The 25,406-nt window shown below is 46.8% G+C and overlaps 2 protein-coding genes across 8 annotated transcripts in view; both read right to left on the bottom strand.

Annotated features, from left to right (window-relative positions):
* Positions 1-63: 63 nt before the first annotated feature.
* Positions 64-20,270, bottom strand: map4k2 (mitogen-activated protein kinase kinase kinase kinase 2). 5 transcript variants are annotated; one of them, XM_056575238.1, is made up of 33 exons: positions 20,056-20,270; positions 19,853-19,946; positions 17,577-17,634; positions 17,374-17,464; positions 16,875-16,939; positions 16,365-16,420; positions 16,190-16,237; positions 15,998-16,040; positions 15,449-15,521; positions 14,838-14,969; positions 13,467-13,529; positions 13,243-13,324; positions 12,006-12,119; positions 10,927-11,005; positions 9,746-9,798; positions 9,239-9,291; positions 8,927-8,965; positions 8,428-8,461; positions 8,012-8,210; positions 7,302-7,483; positions 7,025-7,066; positions 6,363-6,447; positions 5,640-5,719; positions 5,328-5,388; positions 4,760-4,883; positions 4,381-4,442; positions 3,876-3,979; positions 3,370-3,538; positions 2,744-2,812; positions 2,554-2,640; positions 2,339-2,409; positions 1,839-1,894; positions 64-1,690 (listed from the first exon to the last, which is right to left on the bottom strand). In XM_056575238.1, the coding sequence occupies exons 2-33, from the start codon at positions 19,943-19,945 to the stop codon at positions 1,603-1,605; spliced, it is 2,655 nt and encodes an 884-aa protein (XP_056431213.1). In that variant the 5' UTR covers position 19,946; positions 20,056-20,270; the 3' UTR covers positions 64-1,602. The 5 variants fall into 5 exon arrangements, with proteins under 5 accessions (XP_056431213.1, XP_056431215.1, XP_056431218.1 ...); XM_056575240.1 differs by having other exon boundaries at positions 9,239-9,288; positions 19,853-20,270; XM_056575241.1 differs by having other exon boundaries at positions 279-1,690; positions 8,024-8,210; positions 19,853-20,270.
* An 85-nt stretch (positions 20,271-20,355) lies between these two features.
* men1 (multiple endocrine neoplasia I) overlaps positions 20,356-25,406 on the bottom strand; it is a 9,212-nt gene continuing 4,161 nt past the window's right edge. For all 3 annotated transcript variants that reach the window (XM_056575247.1, XM_056575248.1, XM_056575246.1), the window contains exons 7-10: positions 25,026-25,162; positions 23,041-23,170; positions 22,578-22,751; positions 20,356-21,916 (exon numbers count right to left, since the gene is read on the bottom strand). In XM_056575247.1, coding sequence (XP_056431222.1) covers positions 21,371-21,916; positions 22,578-22,751; positions 23,041-23,170; positions 25,026-25,162 — 987 coding nt within the window. In that variant the 3' untranslated portion in view covers positions 20,356-21,370. The remainder of the gene's footprint in view (positions 21,917-22,577; positions 22,752-23,040; positions 23,171-25,025; positions 25,163-25,406) is intronic.

Genomic DNA, 25,406 nt, shown 5'->3' with positions numbered 1-25,406 from the left:
GCCAGAAACACACCTCACCGCGGCCGCATAACATGTAAACTGGCCGGGTTTCATCATCACACCCTCCTTAAAGTAAACAGAAGCATTTCGTAGTTTTGTGTTGAGTCCAAGCATGAAGGTTAGACCTATGTATCGCATTTTCTCGGTTGTGTTCACGTTTCATCATAGTTTAGGACGTGATTAGTTTGATTCCTATGTGTGGTTTCTAAATGTTACCTTGGTAGACAGTTCAGTCCATATCCATAAGTAAGTATTCATGTCGGAAAAAATCACGAACAATTACATATAATTTAATGACATGTATGTATATAATGAAGCAGCAGCTGCAGCAGGGAGGAGGTCCTGCATTAATGGAGGCTGCGGTGCGGCACTCCTAGGACCGCACTTCTAGGACCCTGGTTCTTCTTGAGCCTAAACGTGATGGAACCCATCACGCAGAGTGATAATTGCAACTTAAACATCTGTAACCTAATACCTAAACTCAACCATCTCTAACATGATTTCTAAACTAAACCATCTTAACAGCAACAATTAAACATATATCAATGTTGATCTTTACCAACGCAATCCATTTGAAATTGAATCCGCCTTCACCGACGTGTCTTAGCTCGTCTGTGGCGATTATATGTAATTGTTTTAGCATTTGGGAATTCAGATCGTTGGGAAGTATGATGAAGGTTTCTTGTTTTGTTACATAAATAGCGGTTATGTAAGAAATCATCTTATTTGAATAATGCAAACGACAAACCAAAAGCTTAGTTAAAATAACACATATTCAATGTCCACTTCATTTAAATATTACAACATGTTTAAGCTTTATCTGAACTCACTATCATTTGCAATGTTGATCAGTTATAGCATTGAATATGTGTGCTACTTCAGTAGTCCCAGGTGAGCCCTACATTAAATACTTTAGTCCGATAATGTTCTCTTCAGTTATGCAAATACCAACACATTAAATTAAAAAAATAACGATATACATATTTTGTCTTTCAAGTATCTCTCAGGAAAGAATGGTTGTTATTTACGTCACCTCAGACATAAATATGACACACTGACACAAAGATTTAAGGTAGTGAATATCATTAGTCTTCAAACTTAGTCAAGCTTGCAGTATGCTACTTGACTTAAATTAGCACTATATCTCTAAGGCATTTATATCCCAATCTTGTGCATTTTTAAGGGATTGATACGTTTTTGAGTAGAAAAGTAGAAAAAAAAAAGTTCACTTAAATTATCCACTTCATATACCTGAAACCACATTTATCTTGTTTTAATCACCAGGAAAGAATGATAATGCTGTGTGCGCGTGTGTGTCTGTGTGTGTGCATGAAAAGTCAATTGAGCCGTGTGTGTGTGTGTGTGTGTGTGTGTGTGTGTGTGTGTGTGTGTGTGTGTGTGGAAACTAACGTTATAATGTCAATCAACAGAGTTTGTGCGTTGACATAATTGCAAGCTACGTCATTAAAATCACAAAGGGCTTGCTTTTTGCACATGTCTGATGGGAGTTCTTCATAGAATATATGGGAGCGCTGAAAATGTCTTTAATTCATGACCGTTGTTGATAGGGAACGGCTCTTGTCTCACGCCCTCCTCTTCCGCTCAGTAGCTGCTTTCATGACCCGTTAAGATGTAGAGGTTGCTAAACGCATGTGGGTCGTCGGTTGGTGTGCTCTGTAGGATTATATCCCTGCAATGTTCAACACACACACACACACACACACGCAGACAGACACACGGAAAGACACACAAACGTGAAATTTCCAACAACTCCTTGGGTGAAGACCATAGATTGTACAGATGGTAGGAGATGACACTATCAATGAGTATGAACGTACCTGTTTGTGCCCAACACCCTGAACAGGCGAGTGTTGTCTGTGATTTCCTGTGTAACCTGCAAATAGAGAGATAAGTATCGGAGTTCAAATCCCCATTGGTCATTTATATAGAAGACACATAGCCCTCAAACTGTTCGATTGACAAATATAATGCAGCCATGGCTAGGGAATGCATAGCAAATGGGAGCCAGTATATTAGCCTAATGGCTCATAAAACATAGTCCTTGGTAAACACACAGACACAAACTTTTTTAAAGACAAAGGGAATCTTGAGGAATGGACCAGTATTAAACAGCAATGAGATCCTAGAAGGATTGCATTTATAATGTTTTCATCCTTACATCCATGTTCCCTTTGAATTGTTCAAATTTCTGTCAGTTATATCAGATTTGCTCTAAGCCGATCAGAGCATTAATAATTACTTGTATACATAAGTTATGTAATACAGATGCAGCATATGAAATATATATATTTACTCATAATGATGGATGCACCGTTACCTCATTTGAATGAAGACTCCTTCCTTTCAGCCCGTGTTTCCAGAACGCCAGGATGCTGTCCTGTAAACAAACTATCCAAACACAAGACATCCCCATAGGAGGTTACAGTAGGGGAAATGCTTTAGATGTTAATGTAAATATTGCGTAATATGGCGGATTTCATAATGTTGAAATTGAACTTAACAGTAATTGACATAAGATATTACTATACACACCTAGTGTGTCGATCGGGAAGTCAAAGACCATCTCATGGGTTAGCTCTTTGGTGGGAAGCCCTTGCAGATTCACAATCTTAACACTTCCTGCCAAAAAGAGACATAAGACAACATACATGTCAGCTCATGGTGCAGTCCTTTCCTGCAGCCTGCCACATTGTTTTCCTATTCTAGCGGACTTGATACATACTCTCCAGGGCGATGAGAACCGTGTCTCTGTCCAGCTGTGTCACCTGTCCTGTCTCTACACAGCTGCTCTCTGCAGAGAGAGAGAGAGAAAGAGAAAGAGAGAGAGAGAGAAAGAGAGAGAGAGAGAGAGAGAGAGAGAGAGAGAGAGAGAGAGAGAGAGAGAGAGAGAGAGAGAGAGAGAGAGAGAGAGAGAGAGAGAGAGAGAGAGAGAGAGAGAGAGAGAGAGAGAGAGAGAGAGAGAGAGAGAGAGAGAGAGAGAGAGAGAAAGAGAAAGAGAAAGAGAAAGAGAGAGAGAGAGAGAGAGAGAGGGACAGAGACAGAGAGAAAAAGGTACAGTTATTTCTGTTTCTCCCTATGGATCGGATAACAACACTTCTTGGCTGAAGAATGACTTCAGAATGAGTTGATCTGTGCCTAGTTTAGGACAGCCCCTTACAAAATGAATCCAGGCAAAGTAACACAGTGGCTTCTCCATTGACCTACCCGGTGTGTTATTGGGAGTGCCGTTCAGCTCGACTATGTCAAAGTAACACAGTGGCTTCTCCATTGACCTACCCGGTGTGTTATTGGGAGTGCCGTTCAGCTCGACTATGTCAAAGTAACACAGTGGCTTCTCCATTGACCTACCCGGTGTGTTATTGGGAGTGCCGTTCAGCTCGACTATGTCAAAGTTGAGCTGCGGGTCCGTGGAGGACGTCCTGCTTCGGACCCCGATGCAGAGCTGAGGGAACTCATCCGTCACCAGCACCAGGAGCTCAAAGACAGGCAGGGACTCTGGGAGGGTTATCGCTATGTGCTGAGGGACACAGGTGGGGGGGGAATGTGGAAGGTTTATTTGATATGAAGAATTAAAAAGCTGTTGTGAATCTTGGAAGTTATGGTCTTTATGCTTGCTGGATGTCTCTATGCTAGCAGTTGTCATTAGCTTAAACATATTTTGTCTTGAATAAAGAAGGCATCGTCATTTTTTTTGCGTGTAGTTTAGGTATTGTGATACATTTGTTGCCGTGTGTGTGTGTGTGTGTGTGTGTGTGTGTGTGTGTGTGTGTGTGTGTGTGTGTGTGTGTGTGTGTGTGTGTGTGTGTGTGTGTGTGTGTGTGTGTGTGTGTGTGTGTGTGTGTGTGTGTGCAGACCTTTAGTTGCATGAACTTCTGCAGTGGTTCGTACCACAGCAGGAGGACCAGTCCTGACGGCACGGCCCCACAGAGGAAGGTGCTGTCGGTGTAGGGGTTCCTAGCTGCGAGAGGGAGGGATGGGGGTACACAGAGATCATATTTACCTTCCTGCATCCTCGGGAAACAGCGGAAAGGTGGACTAACTTAACTAGGTTAAAAGATTTGGCCGGTTTGTCAAAACCTCCGGTCAATCGATGATTGTCTAAGTTATGGCCTCATAGCAAGATACAGCTATGGGAGACGCTCAACCCTAGTTTGGATTATAATGGATGTCAATGGCTCGCCAGCTGCCCAGTTTCGGAAGGTGTCTAGTGGAACAAAACCCATGGCTGAGTTATATCTGGACACAGACAATGTCGATAATTGACCGTAAGTCTTAACAAAGCGGCCCAATCCTTTGATGAAGTCTGCCCTGATGCGTTTGACTCAGCACAGCGTCAGGTAAGGCTCGGCCCACACTCACCAACGCCACACCTCCTGCAGCCTTTAGTGTCTGGTATCTTCACTGAGATAGCATACTTCCTACTGTGGTAGAAAAGGACAGAGAGTCACAATCATTTCAGACCCAGAACTAAGAAAAGTAAATGTAATGAATTATCCACCCTGCCTAGGTTCAAGCTAATATTATTCATATTCTTATTATTCTGAATTCATTATAAGAGGACCTACAAATCAGCACTGTGACCCCGAGCAACACTAGCTGTACGAGTGCAGGTATAGAGCCAAAAAACATGGCAGGGCTTTTGTCTATTTCTATATATTCTCCCAGATTGGAAGTCCTCAATGAGCTCCTTGTGGAGGAAGGCCTGAGCTACGTCTGCGAGTCCCCGGGCTCCACCCACCCGGGGCCGATCCTCTCGCTGAGCCGGTGGGTTCCCAGCGACAGGCTCCCGTGTCTCCTCAGCTGCTGGCCCCGCTGCCCGAACAGGGCCACCAGACTGTGGGAGTACAGCTGGGTGGACTTCCCTGGAGGACGAGAGAGAGAGAGAGAGAGAGAGAGAAATAACATGAGAGAGTGAGAGAGAAAAAGAGAGAGAGAGAGAGACAGTAATAATATGAGAGAGAGCGCGACAATAATAACATGAAAGAGGCAATAATAACATGAGAGAGAGAGAGAGAGAGAGAGAGAGAGAGAGAGAGAGAAATAACATGAGAGAGTGAGAGAGAAAAAGAGAGAGAGAGAGACAGTAATAATATGAGAGAGAGCGCGACAATAATAACATGAAAGAGGCAATAATAACATATGAGAGAGAGAGAGAGAGAGAGAGAGAGAGAGAGAGAGAGAGAGAGAGAGAGAGAGAGAGAGAGAGAGAGAGAGAGAGAGAGAGAGAGAGAGAGAGAGAGAGAGAGAGAGAGAGAGAGAGAGAGAGAGAGAGAGAGAGAGAGAGAGAGAGAGAGAGAGCTCTCTACCTGATACAGACATCAACACGTTGTTCATCACATAGAGCCACGTGCAGCGCTGGGGGAGCAGCTGTGGGGAGAGAGAGCAGAAGAGAGAGAGCGAGAGCAAGAGAGAGAGAGAGAGATCAGCTACAAGAAGGGAACCGAACCCGACTCAACAACCGCAGCTCAGACATGAATAGTGATGTAACACACTATTCATGTCTGATGGGCTCGTACAGAGGCCTATTTGATTCAACCAATCAGGACGCCATCGCCATTGCATTGGCACGACCTCACCGAATACAGCGCCGCTGTCTGTATTACTCTTGTATCGCATACCTTTTCTAGTGTGTCTTCGTGAAGCTCATTGAGGTTTAGTGTGTAGACACCCTCTTCTGCCCCCAGTATGAGGTACTGATCTGGATTGAAAAGGGATGTGGAAAACAGGGCTGTAAGTGGGCATGTCATGCTTTCGGTCACAAAACCACATTTCCTTTTTCTTTGGTATTCCCACGAAGGGCTTGTTTATAATAAACCGATGACAACCCACCCTAGGAGGGTATATACAGTGCACTACTTTGACTCCCTGTGTGGATTTCTCTTCTTTGTCTTACGGGACCCACATAGTGCACATAGGTTCCAGTTTATACGCTCTCGCTTCCCCAAGTGCACACAGGTTCCTCGTGCGCCTGTACGTCTGCCCATGCACACGGCAGAGGGTGTTGTCGCTAGTAGTAATAGAAGTGGTACCAATCCCCAAAGGGCCGATCACACAGACAGAACAGCGTTCACAACCACCAGTGTTTCCCTACGGTTCAAGATGGTTTTTATGGTGAGTTCGAATAGGTTCAGCGCATTTTCAGCTCTGCGACAAAAGAGAAGACGTTAAAGAATGTCCCCCCGAAACAACGTTTAGGGGTTAGTTTGCAGACGCTCCCAGTAGTTAGTACGCCAAGCTGTTTCCTAGGGTTGGTGTCTGTTGCGGTGCTGCTCCGTGTGTGATCGTACCCCCCCCGGACCCGTTCTGGGGCCCGGCGGGACCTCGGGAACCTGGGGGCCTACCTCTGGTCTTGGGCAGGATCCAGGTGACGGCACAGTGGATCTTCAGAGGACAACCGTTGAACACTTTAGAGAAACACGCGCCCATCTGTGAAGACCAACCATGGGATGAATACATTCGAACGTACGGGCGTGGATGGTTTTGCCACCATTGGTTTGGTATGGGGCGAACCGTTTGCTATGAGTCTGATTTGAACTTAAAAAAGGTGCGGTAGGTAAGATCTCAGAGTTGTAGAGAGAGGGAGCAGAAAAGAGAAGGAGAAAGCACGAAAAAAATCTGCCCCCTCCCTCCCTTTGGTTCTCTGCCATTGAGAAGTGTTGCGTTTCACACACCTTGACAGGTGATGTGGATTCCCTGAACCAATGAGGGAAGAGTTGCCCTGATTGGTAGGAAATCAGCTGGGCGCAGACAGAATCCGAAAGCAGGCACAGTTAACTCGAAACAGGCCGTGCATTTCACCCACAAATAGCTGACGGGTGGCTCTGCCATTATTAACAAACCGAATCATAGCTCTTGAATCTTACCTACAGCACCGTTAATGGCTAGTGATTCGATAGCTGAAAGTCTCCCTTTGGCCCCTGAGATGTATTATTGTTGGTTATTTAAGTTCACCCATGCATGGCAGTCGATGGGACTGGTGTTTTGGTTAAGATGTCACACTTACATGGACTTGAGGTGTTGGGGGCAGTCCATGCCAGTCTGCTTTCTGCAGAATTAGAAAAGGTTACATATAGTAATGGAGGTAAGGGTTATAAGACCACAGCGGTGTTGATCTCAGAAGAAATATAAGATCAGTGTCTGTCGTCCGTCAGTACCGTTAAAAATAAAATCAATCAAATCAGTAGTTATTAGTTTTATTACTAGCTGAAAACCACCGGTGGCTCACCCACTAACCCTACTGCCACTAGGACCCAGCAGGCCCACGCTGCAGCAGTACTCACAGAGTCCTCCGTCTTCTTCCTCAGGGTGCTCCATTCGGGGGAGAGGGGCGTCTCCCGTTTAGGAGCCGCCGCCGCCGCAACGACCTCCGCCTTCTTCTCCGCCAACACGGCGTCCAACACGGGCAGACACGGGTCACTGCCTCGCTGTCGCACGTCCTGGGTGGCCGAGTACCTGGCCAGGCCTGGTGGGAGATGAGCGGGGAGGGGGGGGGGGGGGATAGGAGGACGGATGAGAGGAGAGAGATTTGATTTGGGTGACGACAGGAGCAGAAGGCACAGGGCGACAGGAGATATGGAAGGGAGCTCATCTCGCTCTCTCTGTCTTCTGCTGCCTCTCTTTCCGAGTCTTACCTACAGCAGTTGTATAGTGCGCCACCATCAGCATCTTACATCATGGAATAATCCAATACGTATTGATTCATTGATCGATTGGTTTTATTTGAAGTGTACGAAATCGTTACAAATAGACGTGCGGTGTAACGTGTCCCATGTGTAACGCAGCGCCTCAGCCCATAGAGTGCAGGGTGTAGCCAAAGCAATTTTAACGATAAACTATTACTTCTGCTGTTTTTTTAATTGGCACCATGTACAGTCCTATCCGGTCGGCAGCTTTGTTTTTATCCCTTTGAAAACACAGGAACATGTCCACCCTATGACCTTCGCTTATCTATGGGAAGACTTTTATTGTGAAGCGGTCATCCGGGCCGTACCATTTAACTCACCGGGGGAGGAGCCGGCGCTGGAGGTGGAGCTGGAGGCCACGGCCGAGCCAGGACCCAGGGTGCAGCTGGGCCTGGACGTCATGTCCTCCTGGTCCACCACGTCAGGGATCAGGCAGCTGAAGGCCGGGAGGGACGCTGTGGTGGGGCTGAACAACACACTCTTCCTGCCGGCCTGACCACTGCCCCCCTGGGAGGGACAGATCCAACATGAGTTTCAGCTGCTCACTCTTTTTTTATTGATTATGAGTCATAAGAATAAAACCCAGCTACCCGAGACTAAATTACAACCAGGGAATTATTAGATTATTTTGTTTAATTAATTGATGAAAGAAAAAAAAAACGCAAGCGATAAATTTCGAGCAAAAGTGATCACAGGTCGAATCAGGAAACAATTTCACACTTACGTCGCTAGGTGGCGCCCTCCGAATGGTTAAGCTTCTGAAAGACAGGGACGTTTCTGAATGAGACGGCTGTATGATGTCGTTGTTGCAAAGAGTCACATAAACAAACGTAAATCCATCTGCTGTGTAGCCACATCAAATTAAACAAGCCGGGCGATCGGGCAGAAGGAACAAAAAACAACAGGTCAAAAAACAACACAAAAAAACGGACAAAAGCAACAAACACAAGCGCAATAAGCCCAAGACCATAACCAGTGGGTTTTATGGAACAAATAAAGTCTGCTTCGAATGTCCTAGGCCTATAATCAGTGTGATTGGTCACAAAAATAAAAAAACGTATTATTTCCAAACCACTGATGATGATGTTGGTGTCAAAGGTTGTTTAATCCTTCATTGAACGCTGAATCATTTTCATTAATGAATTAATGGAGGATCGGGAGTAATGAATGGGCGAGAGCGGGTGGGGGGGGCGTTGCTGGAGGCCGGTGACCCAGGGGCCTACCTCAGCTGAAGAGCCTCTTCCACACATTCCAACAGGCTCCTGCAAACAGGAAGACCTGGTGTTTATCAGACTAGTAGGCCTCACTTCCACCACGACAATAGAAGGGGAGGAGCCTCTTTCTGATCAACAACCGGAGCCTAAAAATACTAGGCTTTCTGTCAGGGCTCTAGAGAAAGGGGGGGTCGTATGTTGTTGTTGTTGTTGTTGTTGTTGTGGCAGTTGTTGTCGTTTTGTCCGTGGTTTTACAAGCACCTGGTTCTTTGGTTGATTTGAGAGATTGATCCTTACGTATTTGGTCGTTGGTTAACTTACGGTGACGTGTCTTCCTCCCCGGAGAGACTCCAGTCGTCGTCGTAGCGTCCCTGCTAAAGAAAGACATGTCTGGTCTATTATCCGAGCACGAGCGACATTGCAATGCCAGCCATGATCGAAGGGTCGGTCAAGTCCCCCAAAGAAATATTTTGTCAGTTCAAACATTTCTGTTTGGTTGGTGTTGGGGAACATTTCTATGATACTTTTGAATATAAAGTTGTTAAACTGGTGTGAAATATGAGGGGTCTGCCACTTTTGGGCTACAAACTCTTTTCCACAGCAGTAGTTTGCCATTGGCCGTGCATCCTTGCCCGAGCGGGAGTGACAACGCCCCTCACACTTCCTCCTGTTAAACCCAACGATTATTCAAACAGCTTCATGGCCTCTTTTGTTTTTTGCCTCAGATCACAATTTCTGAGTCTCCCGGGCTGAAAGTCTCCAGCTAAAACGGACGGGTTGATTTTACTCTTTAACAATCCAATACTTTGGTTCATTTGAGTCCCTTACCAGCTCTGGATCTGTCACCTTTCGGAGCGGGGGCCCGAACTTGACTTGGTCGACTGTAAAGAAAGAAAATTGTGAAGAAAAAATTAGTAATGTATCATACAAGAATAATGTGTCTTTGTGGAGCAGTGTGGATTCATATTATTTCCCCAGTCTATCCGATATGCGTTCACTCTTCAAGTGCAATGGATTAGCAATAGACCCCCCACTGGCCCCAAGAATAGCAGGCTCCTACATAATTCACGTCGAGGTCAATAACAAGTAAAGCATGTGCCAAACTACTTTTGCTCAGAACACAATAATGCTTGCTACACAGTCTATCTGCATCAATGTCAGAAACCAGCTCATATATCCTATGCCATTCTATTATTACGAGTGTTTTGAGTTCTGAAACTATCCTGCTGGGCCTCCAAGCCTTCGTGCCGGTCAGTGCATGCTCTTCCATTGCACAACACATATAAATGTCGCTTGGCGTGTCCCCCTGAAGAAGAGTGGAGGACATTGTACAGCAGGGCACGTCGTATGCGCTGCTGTAAAAATCTCCATAATATCATCCGGGACAATAGCTTCTCAGTCGTGACCCCCCCCCCCCCCCCCACGGCTATGTCGCTGGCGTCGCCCATCTTGGACCTCCCCCCCACTCATTCTTCGGCCCATCTCCACCACATGTGTGGGCTAACATGCCATGTGGACAGATTCGTGCACACTGGCATCTCTGTGCGGGCTAAGCACTGGCCAGGCCAGTGACTTCACAGGCCCTCTCCAAGCACTGCGTCAATGGCTCTGCTTGTGGCCTCGCGATGGCTTCCAAGTGGTGGCCGGTGTTTGAAGATCGCACTTCTCTGATCGTTGTTGAAGTCAGCCTCCATTTAAGGGCTTGCATACTCTCACACTTGCTTTCTTGTTTGCGTGTGCTCTCTCCAAACGAGAGGCGCTTTGGTTGCTTTGGTCCTGCAAGAATAGGCCGGGTATGCGAGCCTCCTCTCCAATACCATATTGATGATGTGGTCGTAGTAGTGTGGATATGATACTGCATCGTTACTGATTAACACCCTTTGACCTTTGGAAATGTGCGCTTTATAGCTAGAATCCATAACTTGTGTTTTGTGTGCATGTGCGTGTCTGTGTGCGTGTGCGTGTGCGTGTGCGTGTGCGTGTGTGTGTGTGTGTGTGCGTGCGCTCACACTGCTCCTCAGACAGAGTTCTCTCCACAGCCAGGTGTTTCCCTGCTGACTGGATCTTGTCTGGTGCAGCTTCCCCAATCTGCAACAATAGAAAATGCACAATAAGTACTATATGCACTGCAAGATATGAGAAATGCAACATCTCAAAGCTTCGGTTCATGTCACTCATGTGACTCTTTTGGGGGTAAAACCAAGCATTTGGGCAAACTCAAAAATGATGACCATACAGACATGGTTCTATGCTGACCCTCCGAAATTTGAGTTCTGCAGTTTTTGTTTTTTTTACAGAACGCCTGCTACAGTTCTGGCTGATATTACCAAACCTTGATTCATTCAGAGTCTCTGGCCTACGTCAGAGTAAAAATATGTTTCTGTTTGATTCATCAAAACATTTCACACCTCTCGCGGACAGGAAGACCTCTACGCTTACTGAGGTTAAACACAGGATCTATCACTCTTTAAAAATAATTGTTGTATCGTTCATAAATTGCGGGCCCCACGGGACAGCATAGTCAGTGGTTAGAGATAGCCGTCTCTGGCCTCACGTGTCATAATCTACCCATCAGTACTTCCTCTCTGCTGCAAACTATGGGACATGGGTGACCCAGCATTGTTCCAACGTGACAACGTCGCTTTGGTGGTAAAGTTCAGAATGGGGTAGTTTCGATGAACAAAACTCATCAGTTGTGACAGTAGGCCAATGGGTCCAGTGCTGATCCTGAATGTATCTTAACAATACAAAGGACAACTGGTGATTAACTCTTGAACAGGAGAAGGAGAAGGAGGAGGAGGAGACCTGATAACCAGCAGGATTAGGCAGATAACAATCAATCTAATATTTGATCTACTACCTAATACAAAATGAAGAAAATACAAATCAACTTCATTTCTGATTCCTATAAATCCCGACTAGGAATAGGAAAGGATCCAAAGGGAAAGGAACGAGGAGAGGGGAGAACAGGAAGGGAGTGTCAAGGAAAGGAACGAGGAGAGAAGGAAGGGAAAGGGAAGAAAGGGAAAAGGACCAGGACGGACGGACGGACGGACGGACGGACGGACGGACGGACGGACGGACGGACCTCCAGCTCGCCGTCGTCCATGCTGTGGGCCGCGGGGTGGAGCTCGGGGTGGTTGACCGTGTCCAGCAGCTCGATCACCAGGTTACGCGTCAACAGCTGCGTCACAAAGGGATGCTGAGGGAGAGAGAGGTCAGAGGTCAGACACGGTGAGGGAGGCTCGGGGAGTCAGAGACATGGTGAGGGAGGTTGGAGGAGACACAGGTCAGGCATGGTGAGCAGACAGAGGTCAGAGGTCAGACATGGTGAGGAGACAGAGGTCAGACATGGTGAGGAGACAGAGGTCAGACATGGTGAGGAGACAGAGGTCAGACATGGTGAGCAGACAGAGGTCAGAGGTCAGACATGGTGAGGAGACAGAGGTCAGACATGGTGAGGAGACAGAGGTCAGATATGGTGAGGAGACAGAGGTCAGACATGGTGAGGAGACAAAGGTCAGAGGTCAGGCATGGTGAGCAGACAGAGGTCAGACATGGTGAGCAGACAGAGGTCAGAGGTCAGACATGGTGAGGAGACAGAGGTCAGAGGTCAGACATGGTGAGGAGACAGAGGTCAGACATGGTGAGGAGACAGAGGTCAGAGGTCATACAAGCTGAGGGAGGCTGGAGGAGACAGAGACGTGTGAGGGATGGTCCACGACACAATCCCCGTCCAATCCAAAACATGCACCAACCCATTGGCAGAGAAAACAAATATATGCAAAATACCCGACATCTTTAAAATTAAGTTGTGGGTTCGGTAGTGCGGGCGAGGCAGTTGAAAAATATTCAGATATCCATTGTTAACAATGCTAAAGGCGTAACATATCCTCAATTTCATTCATCTTTTTTTTTTTTTTAGGAGACCTTCAAGAGAATGTTTGGTTTGACTCGATCTCAGCCCGAAGCACAGATTCGGTTTGTTCGGGCTGGACTCTGAGAGTGAACCGTGTTAACAAAGGCAGCTGCAGCTGCAGCGTTTAAGAGGTACACACAGTGGAGGGGAGCCACAGCAACACATGACATCAAACAGCATGCCCTATAATGATAATGAGCCCCCCCGCTGACGTGGGGGGAGAGAGAGAGAGAGAGAGAGAGAGAGAGAGAGAGAGAGAGAGAGAGAGAGAGAGAGAGAGAGAGAGAGAGAGAGAGAGAGAGAGAGAGAGAGAGAGAGAGAGAGAGAGAGAGAGAGAGAGAGAGAGAGAGAGAGAGAGAGAGAGAGAGAGAGAGAGAGAGAGAGAGAGAGAGAGAGAGAGATTCACCTGCAGTAGTGTCTCAGCCGAGGGCCTCTTACGGGTGCTTTTAATAAGAGACATCTTGACAAAACTATGGAACCCTGAAGACCTGCGGAGACAGGAGAGTGACAGGGTCGCATGAGGAGGGCAAGCATGGAAGATACTGGAACAAGGGAGAGAGAGGGACGCGGGGGAACGTGTATACATGAGGGTGGAATGTACATATATTTCACATGACCTGTTCATCTTACCACAGGGTTTTGTCCTTCAGTCTTGGTGGCTGGAAGCTGCTTTTGGACATCAGCATAAGTGCTCTGAAACATATTGTTAAATGTCACCGAGCTGAAAACCAGTTCAACACTTTACATGACGCCACTGCGGACTGAGCCGCTTTGAATACAGAGACACCCATTTGACTTGGTGTGTCGCATTAACCCTTCTGAAGCTAGCCAGCTCCAGTCATGTAGTCATCTTAAAAGCTATTGGCCGGTTTGTTAAGACCCCGGCTATATTGTTGACATTGTCGATGTTGAGATGTTAATCAGCAATGAGTTCTCACCCCCTACTGCGGTGTAGACGCGTTCCAAACCTGGGCAGTTGGCTAGCCATTATATTCCAAACCAGTATTTAGCAACTCCTGTAGCCGTGTCTTGGTTTGTCCAACACAATTAATCAGATATGAACAACTCTGGCTAGGGAGCTGCCTCCAATGCTCCCCACAAACAAACAGCTCTATTTAATGGATGTTAGTGGCCCTGTTGGACACGACGACACCATGAGGGGCTGAGTTGGGGGGGGGGGTTGACTGAGCCAACCGGCCAAATCCTTTAAGGTGGAAGCATCGAGTTAGGCTATTTTCTGATATGAGAGTACTGCATCATAAGACTGTGTGAAACGTTGCCGTCTGCACGTCGTGGATACATTTTAAGAACGGGTCTGCGCCACCAGCTCCTGCCCATGCCCTTGACCAAGGCACTGGACTTAAATAGGAGGTTTGTCCCCGGGCGCTGCACTGTCCTGTACCGCACTGCCCAATACAATATAACAGATTGAAAGAGAGGAAATTTAACGGGAGCATAGGACATATTTTGCAAAAATTAAGTTGGACAGATAGATATTTTTATCGTAGGCAGCTCATGCTAACTACCGTGGCTTTAGATCAGGGGTGGCCGATACCGTGCCAGCCAGCAGGCACCTGGTCGCCCTGTGAGTCGCCCGCGGGGCGTCTTCTAGGGGCTGGGCATTTTGACCTTCTTTTCTAATCAATAACACTTGCACTGATGTCGATTTGATGGCAATGACAACATTGAATGTACTGTATAATTGTAAAAAGGATTTATGAACTATGACCTTGTCTGGCAAGTTCAATGTCGCACGCACTCTTTGCTGAGACAAGCCGTGCAACTCTGGTTATTCAGGTAGTTTGTATCAAACGAGTAGAGTAGCCCTTCGTGTTACTCAGTACGCTTGAAGTAGCTCTCAGGTTTAAAAAGGTTGGGGACCCCTGCTTTAGATGGATAGTTCAAAATACCTTCCAGTGACTTAACAAAGCCTCAGTCCTGGGGGTCCCTCAGGGCACCCCGGCTGGCCGTGGCTCAGATAGTGGCCGCGTACGCACTCACCTCATGGGGTGCAGCTCGAACATGGGGGGCTGGAGCTCCGCCAGCTCGATGGCCGTGATGCCCACCGCCCAGATGTCACACAGGTGGTTGTACCCGCCCTTCTTCTCCACCGCCGCCACCTCGGGCGCCATCCTAGACGCACGCGTAAACGTTGACGTAGAAAGAGAAGAAGGAGAAGGCACTCGTTGGTTGGGTGATGAACTCAGTGGTGGATGGTAACAAAATGATGTGGGGGAGAGGAAATCAAACCCTTATTGGGGAGACTTTACATTAAGGGTAGATTAGTAAACCATCAATTAACATTAGTTAATGCCCCAATAGGCATTAACGAACAGTTAACTTATAGCCTAGTAATCATTTACTAATGGGGTTCATGTTAACTAAGATACAAAAGTTAATTAGGTATTATATAGGTATTGCTACTTTGTTTCACCCTATTATTACCCTTATCCCTATGCTACTGCTTTATAATAATGCTGATTACTGCATCGACTATTGCTGATTAATGGCGAGAGATCCGATAAAATAAATCCGGTATGGATGACATAGTACTCTGTGCAGTGGGTGACAGAGTGGGTGACAGAGTGGGAGAGAGAGACACTTCATCTTACCAGTAAGGCGTTCCTATGAAAGACTTTCTCTTGGCAACTGACGCGCTGATCTCTGCTGCCACCCCGAAATCAGCTGTCAGAGCAGAGAGGAGATTAGTGAGAACCCACAGAGCACGAGATGAAGGGCAGATAAGATGCAGGATGGAAGTACTGCAGCATGCTCTATGGCAATCAGCCACTGCAGTGCAAGAGTGTTTTCGATCCCTCTGTAATCATGTGTGCATGCTCGCTTCAGTACAGAAAGTCACATACCACAAAAACAGTGTGCGTGGGTGTGTGTGTGTGTGTGTGTGTGTGTGTGTGTGTGTGTGTGTGTGTGTGTGTGTGTGTGTGTGTGTGTGTGTGTCTATGTATGTGTAAGTGTTTGTCTGTGTGTATCTGTGTGTGTGTGTGTGTGTTTGTCTGTATGCTTATGTGTATGTGTATGTATAGTATGTGTGTGTCTGTCTCTGTGTGTGTCTCTGTGTGTGTGTATGTGTGCGTCTGTCTGGGTGTGTGTGTGTGTGTGTGTGTGTGTGTGTGTGTGTGTGTGTCGTGATCACAACCGACCTAGTTTCACATCTCCTCTCTCTGTCAGGAGGATGTTGGCGCCCTGTGGGGAGACGCTCCGATGAGTACAACCGTCCATCAACAACAACACGTCACACACACACACACGTTCACGTAGCTCCCCCCTCTACCCTCGCATCGCTGCCATCGCACGGAACGAGCGCTCGGCGGCCAACAAAGCACGCCGCTCACCTTTATATCTCTGTGCATCTTGCCCGCTTCGTGCAGGTGATGCAAGCCCTGAAGAGGATAAAGAGGAAACAATCAGTTCCAGGTGGGAACCCCTGACAGACCCACACCCACCCTGAGGACCCGGGGCTCTCTGGGTGTCTGCTCGTTCTGAATGGCCACTGTGACTGCGCCTCACCTGCAGTGTTTCCCGGCAGACGTAGGCTATCTGTTTCTCCTTCAGAGGGCCCGTCACTAGAGGAACACACGCAAATATAAATAGAGCTTAGAATGCATCGCTTACTGCATAGCCGACCACTTATTAAAGGAATCCAAACTTATTTTGTTCTTGTTTATTTGCCTTATGTCTTTTATTTCTCTTCCATTAAATTGGTCCGTTATTGATCAAGCTTGCCTCTGCCACAGACATACAGAGCAGTTCATTTGAGCAACTACTCCCAGAAAAGAATGTTATCCGAAAACCAAAAGTGCTCATTTTTGGTACCGACTGGTACTTTGGTAAAGGCTAAGACCAAATGACAGCTAACCCCAAACCTTAACTCTAGTGTGTAGACAACACCTCCTTAAAACAAGTCTACACTGCACGGTGGAAAAAAAAACTGAAAAACAGACACACGCATAGCCTTTGTTATTTTGTGTGATGTGTTTGTGTGCGTGCATGTGTGTGCGTACATGCGTGTGTGTTTACCCTGGTAAATATCCTGTAGCGACCCTCCCCCACAGAACTCCATGCAGATCCACAGCTTAGTATTCCTGTGGAAGGTCCTCTATCAGTTCTGTTTGACACTTCTTGAATCACACACTGTATACAGCCCGGAATTTATTCTCAGGCATAGCAGAAGAGTTTCAAATGGGCGAATCATTCTCCTCGGAGGAGCATTGTCTGTTCATCCACGTGTCACAAATAACAGGGCACTGTTCTACTCAGATTCAAAAACATGTGTATGTCGACTGACTATCGGCTGTCATATCGATGAACACATAGTTGTTGGCTGGGGATTCCCATAATGATCTACTAAAGGATTCAACTGAAAGATAAAGAGGACTTCATGTTACAGAGGAGACATGCCTGCAAAACACATACACACACACACATACACACATGCACACACACACACACACACACACACACACACACACACACACACACGCACGTAAACAAAATATTCCCTCTACTAATACAGCACCTGTGGTAGCTGCCAAAATAGGCCACAATGTTTTTGTGCTTGCACTCCTTCATCATGGTAATCTCCTGTTGGATGGCTGTGATGTCATCGCCTGAACACAGAGGGAGGTTAGCCAGAGGTGCACACACACACTTGCTTGTGAGCTTGTGTTGTGTTTGTGATTGATCCAAGTTGAGCCAGGTGAAGGCTATAGAAGGACATACCAGGGTCCAGTTTGACGATCTTAATGGCCGTCATTTCGGAGGTCTTGATGTTACGGGCCTGTGAATAATAATGCGATGTTACTATTCAAGTCGTGTTATTATATACAGGGGGAAAATCATTGGAAGCAGCACACAATGGCATCGTTATTGCGACAGAAAATATAAATTGCAAGCCTACCACTCTTATGAAGTAAATATGAAGTAAAAATAAGTACATTGTGATATATCACTGCATAGTTTTCTATTTCTTGCCTTTTTATTCAAATCAAAACACAAAACAAAACCTGTCTGAGATATCATGCAGAGCAAGGTTTTCTTAAAAGGTTGCCCTTGTAGACTGTTCTGCATGTTTCTGTTTGCTACATAGCAAAACCCCAGGGGTCCAGATCTTATCCTGCTTTGTGACATTAGGACAAGGAGGACAAGACTAGGACCTGTAGTGGCTCTGCCTTCCCATCGTGGTCACCTATTGCCACCTGTCCCTGTTTGTATTGTGTTTAAAGTTTTTCCTTTGAAATTGTTCTGTTCCAAGTCCTTTCAATGACAAGTTTCGACACAACAGGGGGACGTCATTTCTCCTCCGTTTCATGAACTCCGAGTCCACTCAGAGGAAGATCAGGAAAAACCTGTGGGCCGGGGGAACTCAAGATAACGTGGAGAAAAACAAAAGAAAGCGGGAGGGGAGGATGTTTGGAGAAATAACCCGCCACATCGTGTTCTAACCATGTTTGTGAGGCGGTCAGGGGATTAGTCATGCCCCTTCTCTCTAATGACTGGCCAAGCCGTGGAATGACACAGTGAGGGATTTTTTTTTTTCATCCCCAGAAAACAAGAGCTAGCGCAGGTTGCTTGTAGTGGCTTGGCTGCATCACCTTCCTGTTTTGCTTCCTGTCGTACAACAGCCAGCACACTTCCTGTGACTGAAAACGTCTGAGGTATTTCTGTAGTACAGGTCCAACTAGTACCGAGTGTAGTCCTACTGAACCCAGCTCTCCTTGAGGATTTGGGGGATATTGGGTCACACAAGCCTAGTTTACCAATTGTACTGCCCGTAAAACTAAAATTTAAATTAGACTATTGGATTAGCACATAAAAGCAATAGGGTGGTTCTAGCAAGGTACAAGATAATTTTACACCAACTGGTTGTCACTCACCATCGACCACCACTTCATTGATAAAGGGGAAGTATTTTCTTTTTTGTTGTGTTGAAAACGGACGTGTTGCCAATGACTAAAATATGCCAATGAGTGAAAGTGGGGATCATTTTTTCTGTAAATAACGGCGAAGTCAGAAATCCACACAGGGTACCAACTGACGCTGTCAGTGCCCAGTGGTTTGACCTTTGACCCATTGAGAGACAGCGTCAGAGAGAGAGATTGGTCTTGGATGAGGGGAGGAGATGATGTATTATTGTACAGTCAGAGCAAGGAATGCGACCCAACAAAAGATTGCATTGCTTGCTCAAAGGCAAAGAAATATGAGAATGACGACAACCTGTAGCTCGCTTGTGAGATTATTTAGAATGTACTTGAGCCGTACTCCTCAAAGGATTCAAAGTGTTCAATATCAGAGGCTAAATCAGAGATACAAAGAAGACGCAAACTCCTGTTGCTTTAGATTCTGGGCGTTTGGAGAGCAAAGCACATCCTGTAGCCTACCTTTCTTCATCAGAACAAAAACAATAACCTAAATGTTTTGTGGTCAATATTGTAGGACACGATCTACATAACCCGGCTGTTTCCAAATGGCCTTATCTTTAAAATAATAATATTGTACAATTGAGGAGAAAGAGTCCTAGCGTTGATAGTGTCAAGTAGGCTATTGAATGCAATTGCTGTATGATCATCCGTCTCGGTCTAAAATGTCCGGGTTTTAAATATTGCGGGTAAATCTTCATCTGGGCAACTACAATAGTTAATACACAGTTATAGTCATATGGCTCATTAATGCATATTAAAATATAATGTTTGCAGCTATCTGACGTCATGTATATTAGAAAAACTCGACCTGAGTTTTTAAAAAATGCGCATTCATTTATTTCACACAGAAAAGTCAACGTCAAATACCGAATAACGAGAAGGAAAAAAAACTTAACGGGGACCTTTCCTGACGAACTAATCAGACATATTGAAGTACTAATAACAGGTCAAAAGAGAAAATCGTGCAACTTTTTGCGGATCGACGTGTTCTGGAACTCTGCATTACGGGTCGTGCACGACCCAGCACGAACATCAGGCGAGCACGAGCACCGCAAGGACCCCGGATCCCCCACTCACCTTGAACACATCTCCGTACGTGCCGCACCCTATTCGATGAATTAATTCATAATCATCCAAGGGGTCGAGGAACGAAACTCCTATTGTATTCATACTTGGGGAGGGAGAAACTAATTAAGTATCCCGATAGTGCTTTAGTCGAGCATCACAATGTTTGGTAATTAAGATACAAGCAAGAGGATGTAGCAGCAGGACGTCTATACCTGACTTAATGACTCATTAGAGCGGACTCAATTACGCTATATTGATCTAGAATACGGACGACTGCGACGACATGATCCTTCTTTCTCCGCCGTTCATGATTGATTAGTCCAAAGCCAGTGTGGCACGAGTCGGAGAGTGCTGTAGTCTCTAGAAAACGGGTCCGGAGCTTTCGACTCAATTGCGCATGAGCGAATCAGAGCCTGGGAGCTCGCGCGGTGACACGACGGTGTACACTTTGCTTCCGACACCTGCGAACCCAGCACAACCCAGTGCCATGTGATCCACGAGCAGACTCATTAACACCACATCCGTTTCTCGTTTTAATATTTTATTACTTGTCGATTTAAAAACACAAGTTCATTGAGCAATTGTAACTTAGAAGGGGCCCACCTAAAGTGATTCCCTTTGAAACAGTGCCTGGTCTTCCTTCTCTAATCATTAGAAATAGGTCTACATCAGCTACTCTCAAAGCTAAAGGCCACCTACATTGGAGGAACAAAAAAAGGCAAAGTAAGGCAACATATAGCTAGCGAGATAAGCTGACAATAGAGCAGAGTTGGACAATGTTACATGGTAACTATCCTAATTAAGTTTCAACAAGTTTCACTCAAACTGGTGTTAATGAAAAAAAAAAACATGATCTAGGGTTGTAAAAGGTGATATTCACACTAAGATGTGTACTGAACTACTGACGAAGTGGATGTTTATCAAAAAATCTCTCTTCGACCGGACAGGACTTCCACATTTCAAACTGAACCACAGCCTGTAGAGTTAGTGAGGGCACGGCTTCGACACGCACACACCGCACACTGACTGACCTCAAGTGTGTGTGGGAGAGAAAGGTATTCGGCTGCAGAAACAGCAGAATCGAACCCTTGTGTGAAAACACAGCTCAAAAAACGTTCACAAACCAACAAAATAAAATAAAAAGACCAAACTTGGAGGAATCCACTAGCGTGTCATCATTTGGCTTTCACAGTACAGCAGAATCTCCCCCGCCCTTCCCCTTTCAGAGAGACTTGTTTTGAGACTTCCCCGTTCAGAGGGAACTGTTTTGAGACTCCCCCGTTCAGAGGGAACCGTTTTGAGGCTCCCCCCGTTCAGAGGGAACCGTTTTGAGGCTCCCCCCGTTCAGAGGGACCCGTTTTGAGGCTCCCCCCATTCAGAGGGACCCGTTTTGAGGCTCCCCCGTTCAGAGGGACCCGTTTTGAGGCTCCCCCCGTTCAGAGGGACCCGTTTTGAGGCTCCCCCCAACAGAGGGACCCGTTTTGAGGCTCCCCCCGTTCAGAGGGACCCGTTTTGAGGCTCCCCCGTTCAGAGGGACTTGCGCTGGCGCTTCAGGAAGGACATGGAGTAGTCCCCGGCGGGGGTGCTCTTCTGCCTCTTCATCTGGACCTGCGACTGGGCCGTGAGCTGCAGCTTGATGGCACTGGAGTTGACCTTCGCCGCGCACAGGAGCCCCTTCATGCCCTTCATCTTCTCGCTCTGGAAGACCACCACGGGGCCCCCCAGGGACCCTTGTTGCTGGGCCGAGGGGGGCGGCGACGAGGGGTTAGACGACGACGGGCTGCGGGGCGATTTGGCCTTGCCCTCCGCGTCCACCGCACGGGGGGCCCCCTGGTGGGACGATCGCCGCCGGCCCCCGACCTCCGCCGCCTTCTTGGGCGGGGCGGAGGGCAGGGGGCCCGGCGGGGACGCGGCCCCCGAGGTAGGCAGGGAGGGGAGGCCCTGCTGCTGCTCCTCCAGGCGGGACTCGCGACGGGGCCCCCGCCGCCGGCCCTCCCGGGGGTCGTCACTGGACTGGTCGTCCTCGTCCTGGGAATCGGGCTCCTTGGTGATGATGGACACCTTCTGGCGGATCTGGGGGGGGGGGGGGGGGGGGTCAGGTTTTTAAAAGGGTTTAAATCGGTTTAAAGATGGAAAGTTACATCAGCTTCAGGCTCTGGCGTTCACCGACCTTGGGGTCGTTTTTCTAGCTGCTCAAGTCACAGAATGAGGAATGCTGTGCAGTGGCAACACGCCATTTGCAGACTACTGCAAGCTTTCGATAGCAGCACATTCATAGTAACCTGGTCTTTTCCTATTCTTTATCTGATGAGGGCCAGGGAGGATTTCTTTAAGGAAACCTCTACAGATGAAACACATTGAGGCTCAAATTGGGATGATGGATTGTTAAAGAATTTTGTGCATCTTTCCAAAACCACCCGCCATGTTGGCTCACTTTAGTGTTCATTCGGAGCCAGTGTCAAAAAGGCAAAATCCTCCGGAAGCGCAGTATTTTCAAATACCTTTGGCATTTGTGTTTTATTTGGGGTTCATTGCTAGAACAGCATGTATCTAAAATAGAAAAAGTTAAAAAGTGTTGCCACTTGGTGGCCCCTATTGTAAACTAAATCTAATTATACAGGAAAGATGCAGAAACTTCTTCAAAAACCTCTTCCCAGCAGCAGAATGGGAGCCTCCACGTGTCAAACCGTTGTGTCCCGGCCCTTTAAGGGGCCGTGCGGTCGTCGGAGCTCACCTGTGAGTCGAAGCGGCTCAGCGACTGCACCAGGTAGGTGGCCCATCCCACGTGGAGCACGGGCGTGGGGCTGCCCTCCTCCCACTTACAGATGCCGTCGTAGAAGCGCAGCAGGTGGGCAAAGCACTCGGCGTCCTGCAGGGCCGAGAACACGGCGGCTTGGCGGGGTTGGTCCTGAGACGGGGGGGGGGGGGGGGAGACACAGAGAGACCAAAACGACTGTGACTGGGGATGGAGAGTCTCCAGAGAACGTGGCGCGTTTGGCCCGGAGTGGGCTTAATAGAGAACCGACCCAATCCATCAGTGCAGAAAGGCATTAGGAGAGACATGGGATGTAATTACCGCCAGCCTATTTCGGGAGGACGGGGGGTTATTTAAACATGGCGGCTGTAGGAGGGGAGAGAGGAAGGGAGCTTGGGTTCCACACAAGAGTATCGAACAGAAAGGTGGAGAAAGTTCCTACCTTGTCCGATTCCTCTCCTTCCTCCCCGGTGCTCTCGGTGGCCGTCTCCTTCAGCAGGGTGGGGATGACGTCGTTGGCGATGTCGAAGAACTCCTTGTAGATCTCCTCGTCCTCGCGGAAGTAGTTGTATCTGATGGTGGAAAATCACAATAAGAACAAAAGGGGAGGGTGGAGGGGGAGGGTGTGGTGCATTCCACTGTGGTGTCTGGGGAGTACTGATGTATACTATGCATACACAACAGCAAATTTGTACCGTTTTGATGTTTAATTTAAAAGGTGACATATTATGCAACCAGGTGTGAGGGTCATTAGCCGTTACAAGCTGTTTTGAAAATCTGACTCTTCTCTACAATGTCAGAAGTGTCCACCTAGAATGATGTATGACCGATAGATGAGCAACGTTTGCTACACTCCACTGGGTAGGCTGGTAGACTGATCTATCCAGCACACATCTAGGTGGACACACTCACTTGTGATGTCAGAAGAGGCCTACTTTCAAAGCGGTTAATAGTACTCAGAATTGTTGGTATAATATGTCACCTTTAAGGAGATATATTTGCATCTGCAGGTAAAAAAAAATTGGCGTACTAAGCCTATGACCGCCATCTTGCGCTGAAAGAAATCGAACAATTTATGAACCAATCTATTATGCACAGTATGGGTGGCAAAAGTGCATTCATACTTAAAAAATAATCACTGAAGGGCTTTGTTTAAAAAAATTATAACATCGAAATATATCTTACATTCATTCATTGATGAATGAATGATTGACACCATGATTCACAACTTATTTTTACGTTGCTGCAATAACAAGGGCCCTGAAGAAAAAAAACACAAATGCATAAACCGGGTAGGATCCGTTGTTTGAAGATAGGATTGTCTAAATTGCTCCGGCCGAAAAATGAAGAACAATGAGGACGGGAAGAGCTGGGAAGGGAACAGGAAGCTGAGTGATGGGGACGGGAATAAGGCCGGGTTGCCGTGGCAGCGGCAGACATCCTCACACAGGACAGAAGGGGGCCCGAGTCCGTCTAGCCGGCCCACCAGTGGAAGGTATTTTTAGTTTAAGTGGGAGGAGGCCAAGCTTTTTTAACTGTCCCCGTGCAGAGCATGGGGGACAGTAGTTAGGGAGGGAGAATTCGCCGCGCCTTCCTCGTAAACCCTGCCCCCCTGGGAGAGGATCAAGGGTGTCACGCAACAAAAGGGAATGAGTTTTAATGGGAAACTATTGAGGCTGAGTAATCAAATCACCTTTATAAGTGAAGTTTGAAAATAAGAAATATAGGTCGAATTTCTAATTAAGTGTTGGGTTGAAGAAAGTGCATGAGAATAGGATTAGTATTTACTGCCACCTGGAGTATGGCTGAGGAAATAACTTCTCACGTTAATGTTGGAGATAATGTCATCTAAATGCTGCTTGAGACTATAACAATGGCCACTTTAAGATAGTCTATTTCAAAACAAAAACACTCATACTTAATATAAAAACCTGGCCAACTTTTGCGTCAAGAAAATATGACATAACGTTGAGAATGCATCCAACTTCCATAATACACGGCACAGCTACAAATCCAACTAATAGCAGACAACGATAAAATAAAATGAATTAGATATGATTTGATTAGCTGGTGCTAAATTGACAGGCTTGTAAGTTGTGGCCGTTCCAGGCCTTAAATGAATGTTTATAGAAAAACATTATCAGATAATTAAGCCAATGTATTTCCACAAGTTGTCAATGCGACCAAAAACAGTCAGCTTTAGAGGAGGCTATTTTCATTAGACTCTTAGGAAAGCACCATGTTTGAGCTGGTCCCGCCCACCATCAACATTTAAGAAATGCCTTCTCGCCTGCTTCTTGTAGACTGAATTCATCAGGGAGCGGGGCTATATCGCTGTTCAGGATTTCGCTTTCTCCACTAGCTGTAAATTAGTCCTGGGGCAAGGCGTAGCCCAAATATTTATCGACGTTATGCCAACACACTTACTCTTGCATGACCTGTGCAGCCTCGGCCCAGGCCCCGAGCGCGTCGCGCACGTTGCGGTGCCTGTAGTGAAAGCCCGCCAGGTACATGAAGGGGTAGATGTGCTCGTTGTTGTAGTACTTCTGAGCCGAACCCACCGCCTGGGAGGGAATGGGAATGGGAAAAAAATACACAGGTTCCCAGTGAGCAACCCTACCGTGACATTGTACTGAAGAGAGGTTATGCCTCAGTACTGTCCCCACAAACCGTCTTACATTTTATTTTGTGCATTCCCACGTATTTCAGCACTTGGAATATAAGTTAATTAAAAATGGTATCTCGTTGGAAGGCCTATCTTAAAAAAGGATTATGGAATGTGTCAGTCATTCATTTTTATAAGCCATC

Source organism: Gadus chalcogrammus, chromosome 17 (assembly GCF_026213295.1).
Source record: "Gadus chalcogrammus isolate NIFS_2021 chromosome 17, NIFS_Gcha_1.0, whole genome shotgun sequence".
Classification (NCBI taxonomy): Eukaryota; Metazoa; Chordata; class Actinopteri; order Gadiformes; family Gadidae; genus Gadus; species Gadus chalcogrammus.
This window is presented reverse-complemented; position numbering and strand designations above follow the sequence as displayed.

What these genes read in the sequence shown, in the direction of transcription:
- map4k2 (XM_056575238.1), bottom strand. Translation starts at nt 19,945, where the DNA reads ATGAATACAATAGGAGTTTCGTTCCTCGACCCCTTGGATGATTATGAA. An exon ending in TTCATAGGAACGCCTTACTG is followed by an intron (nt 14,970 to 15,448) that starts GTAAGATGAAGT and finishes GCGTGCGTCTAG; the next exon opens with GATGGCGCCCGAGGTGGCGG. An exon ending in AGAAGTTCATGCAACTAAAG is followed by an intron (nt 3,539 to 3,875) that starts GTCTGCACACAC and finishes TGTGTCCCTCAG; the next exon opens with CACATAGCGATAACCCTCCC.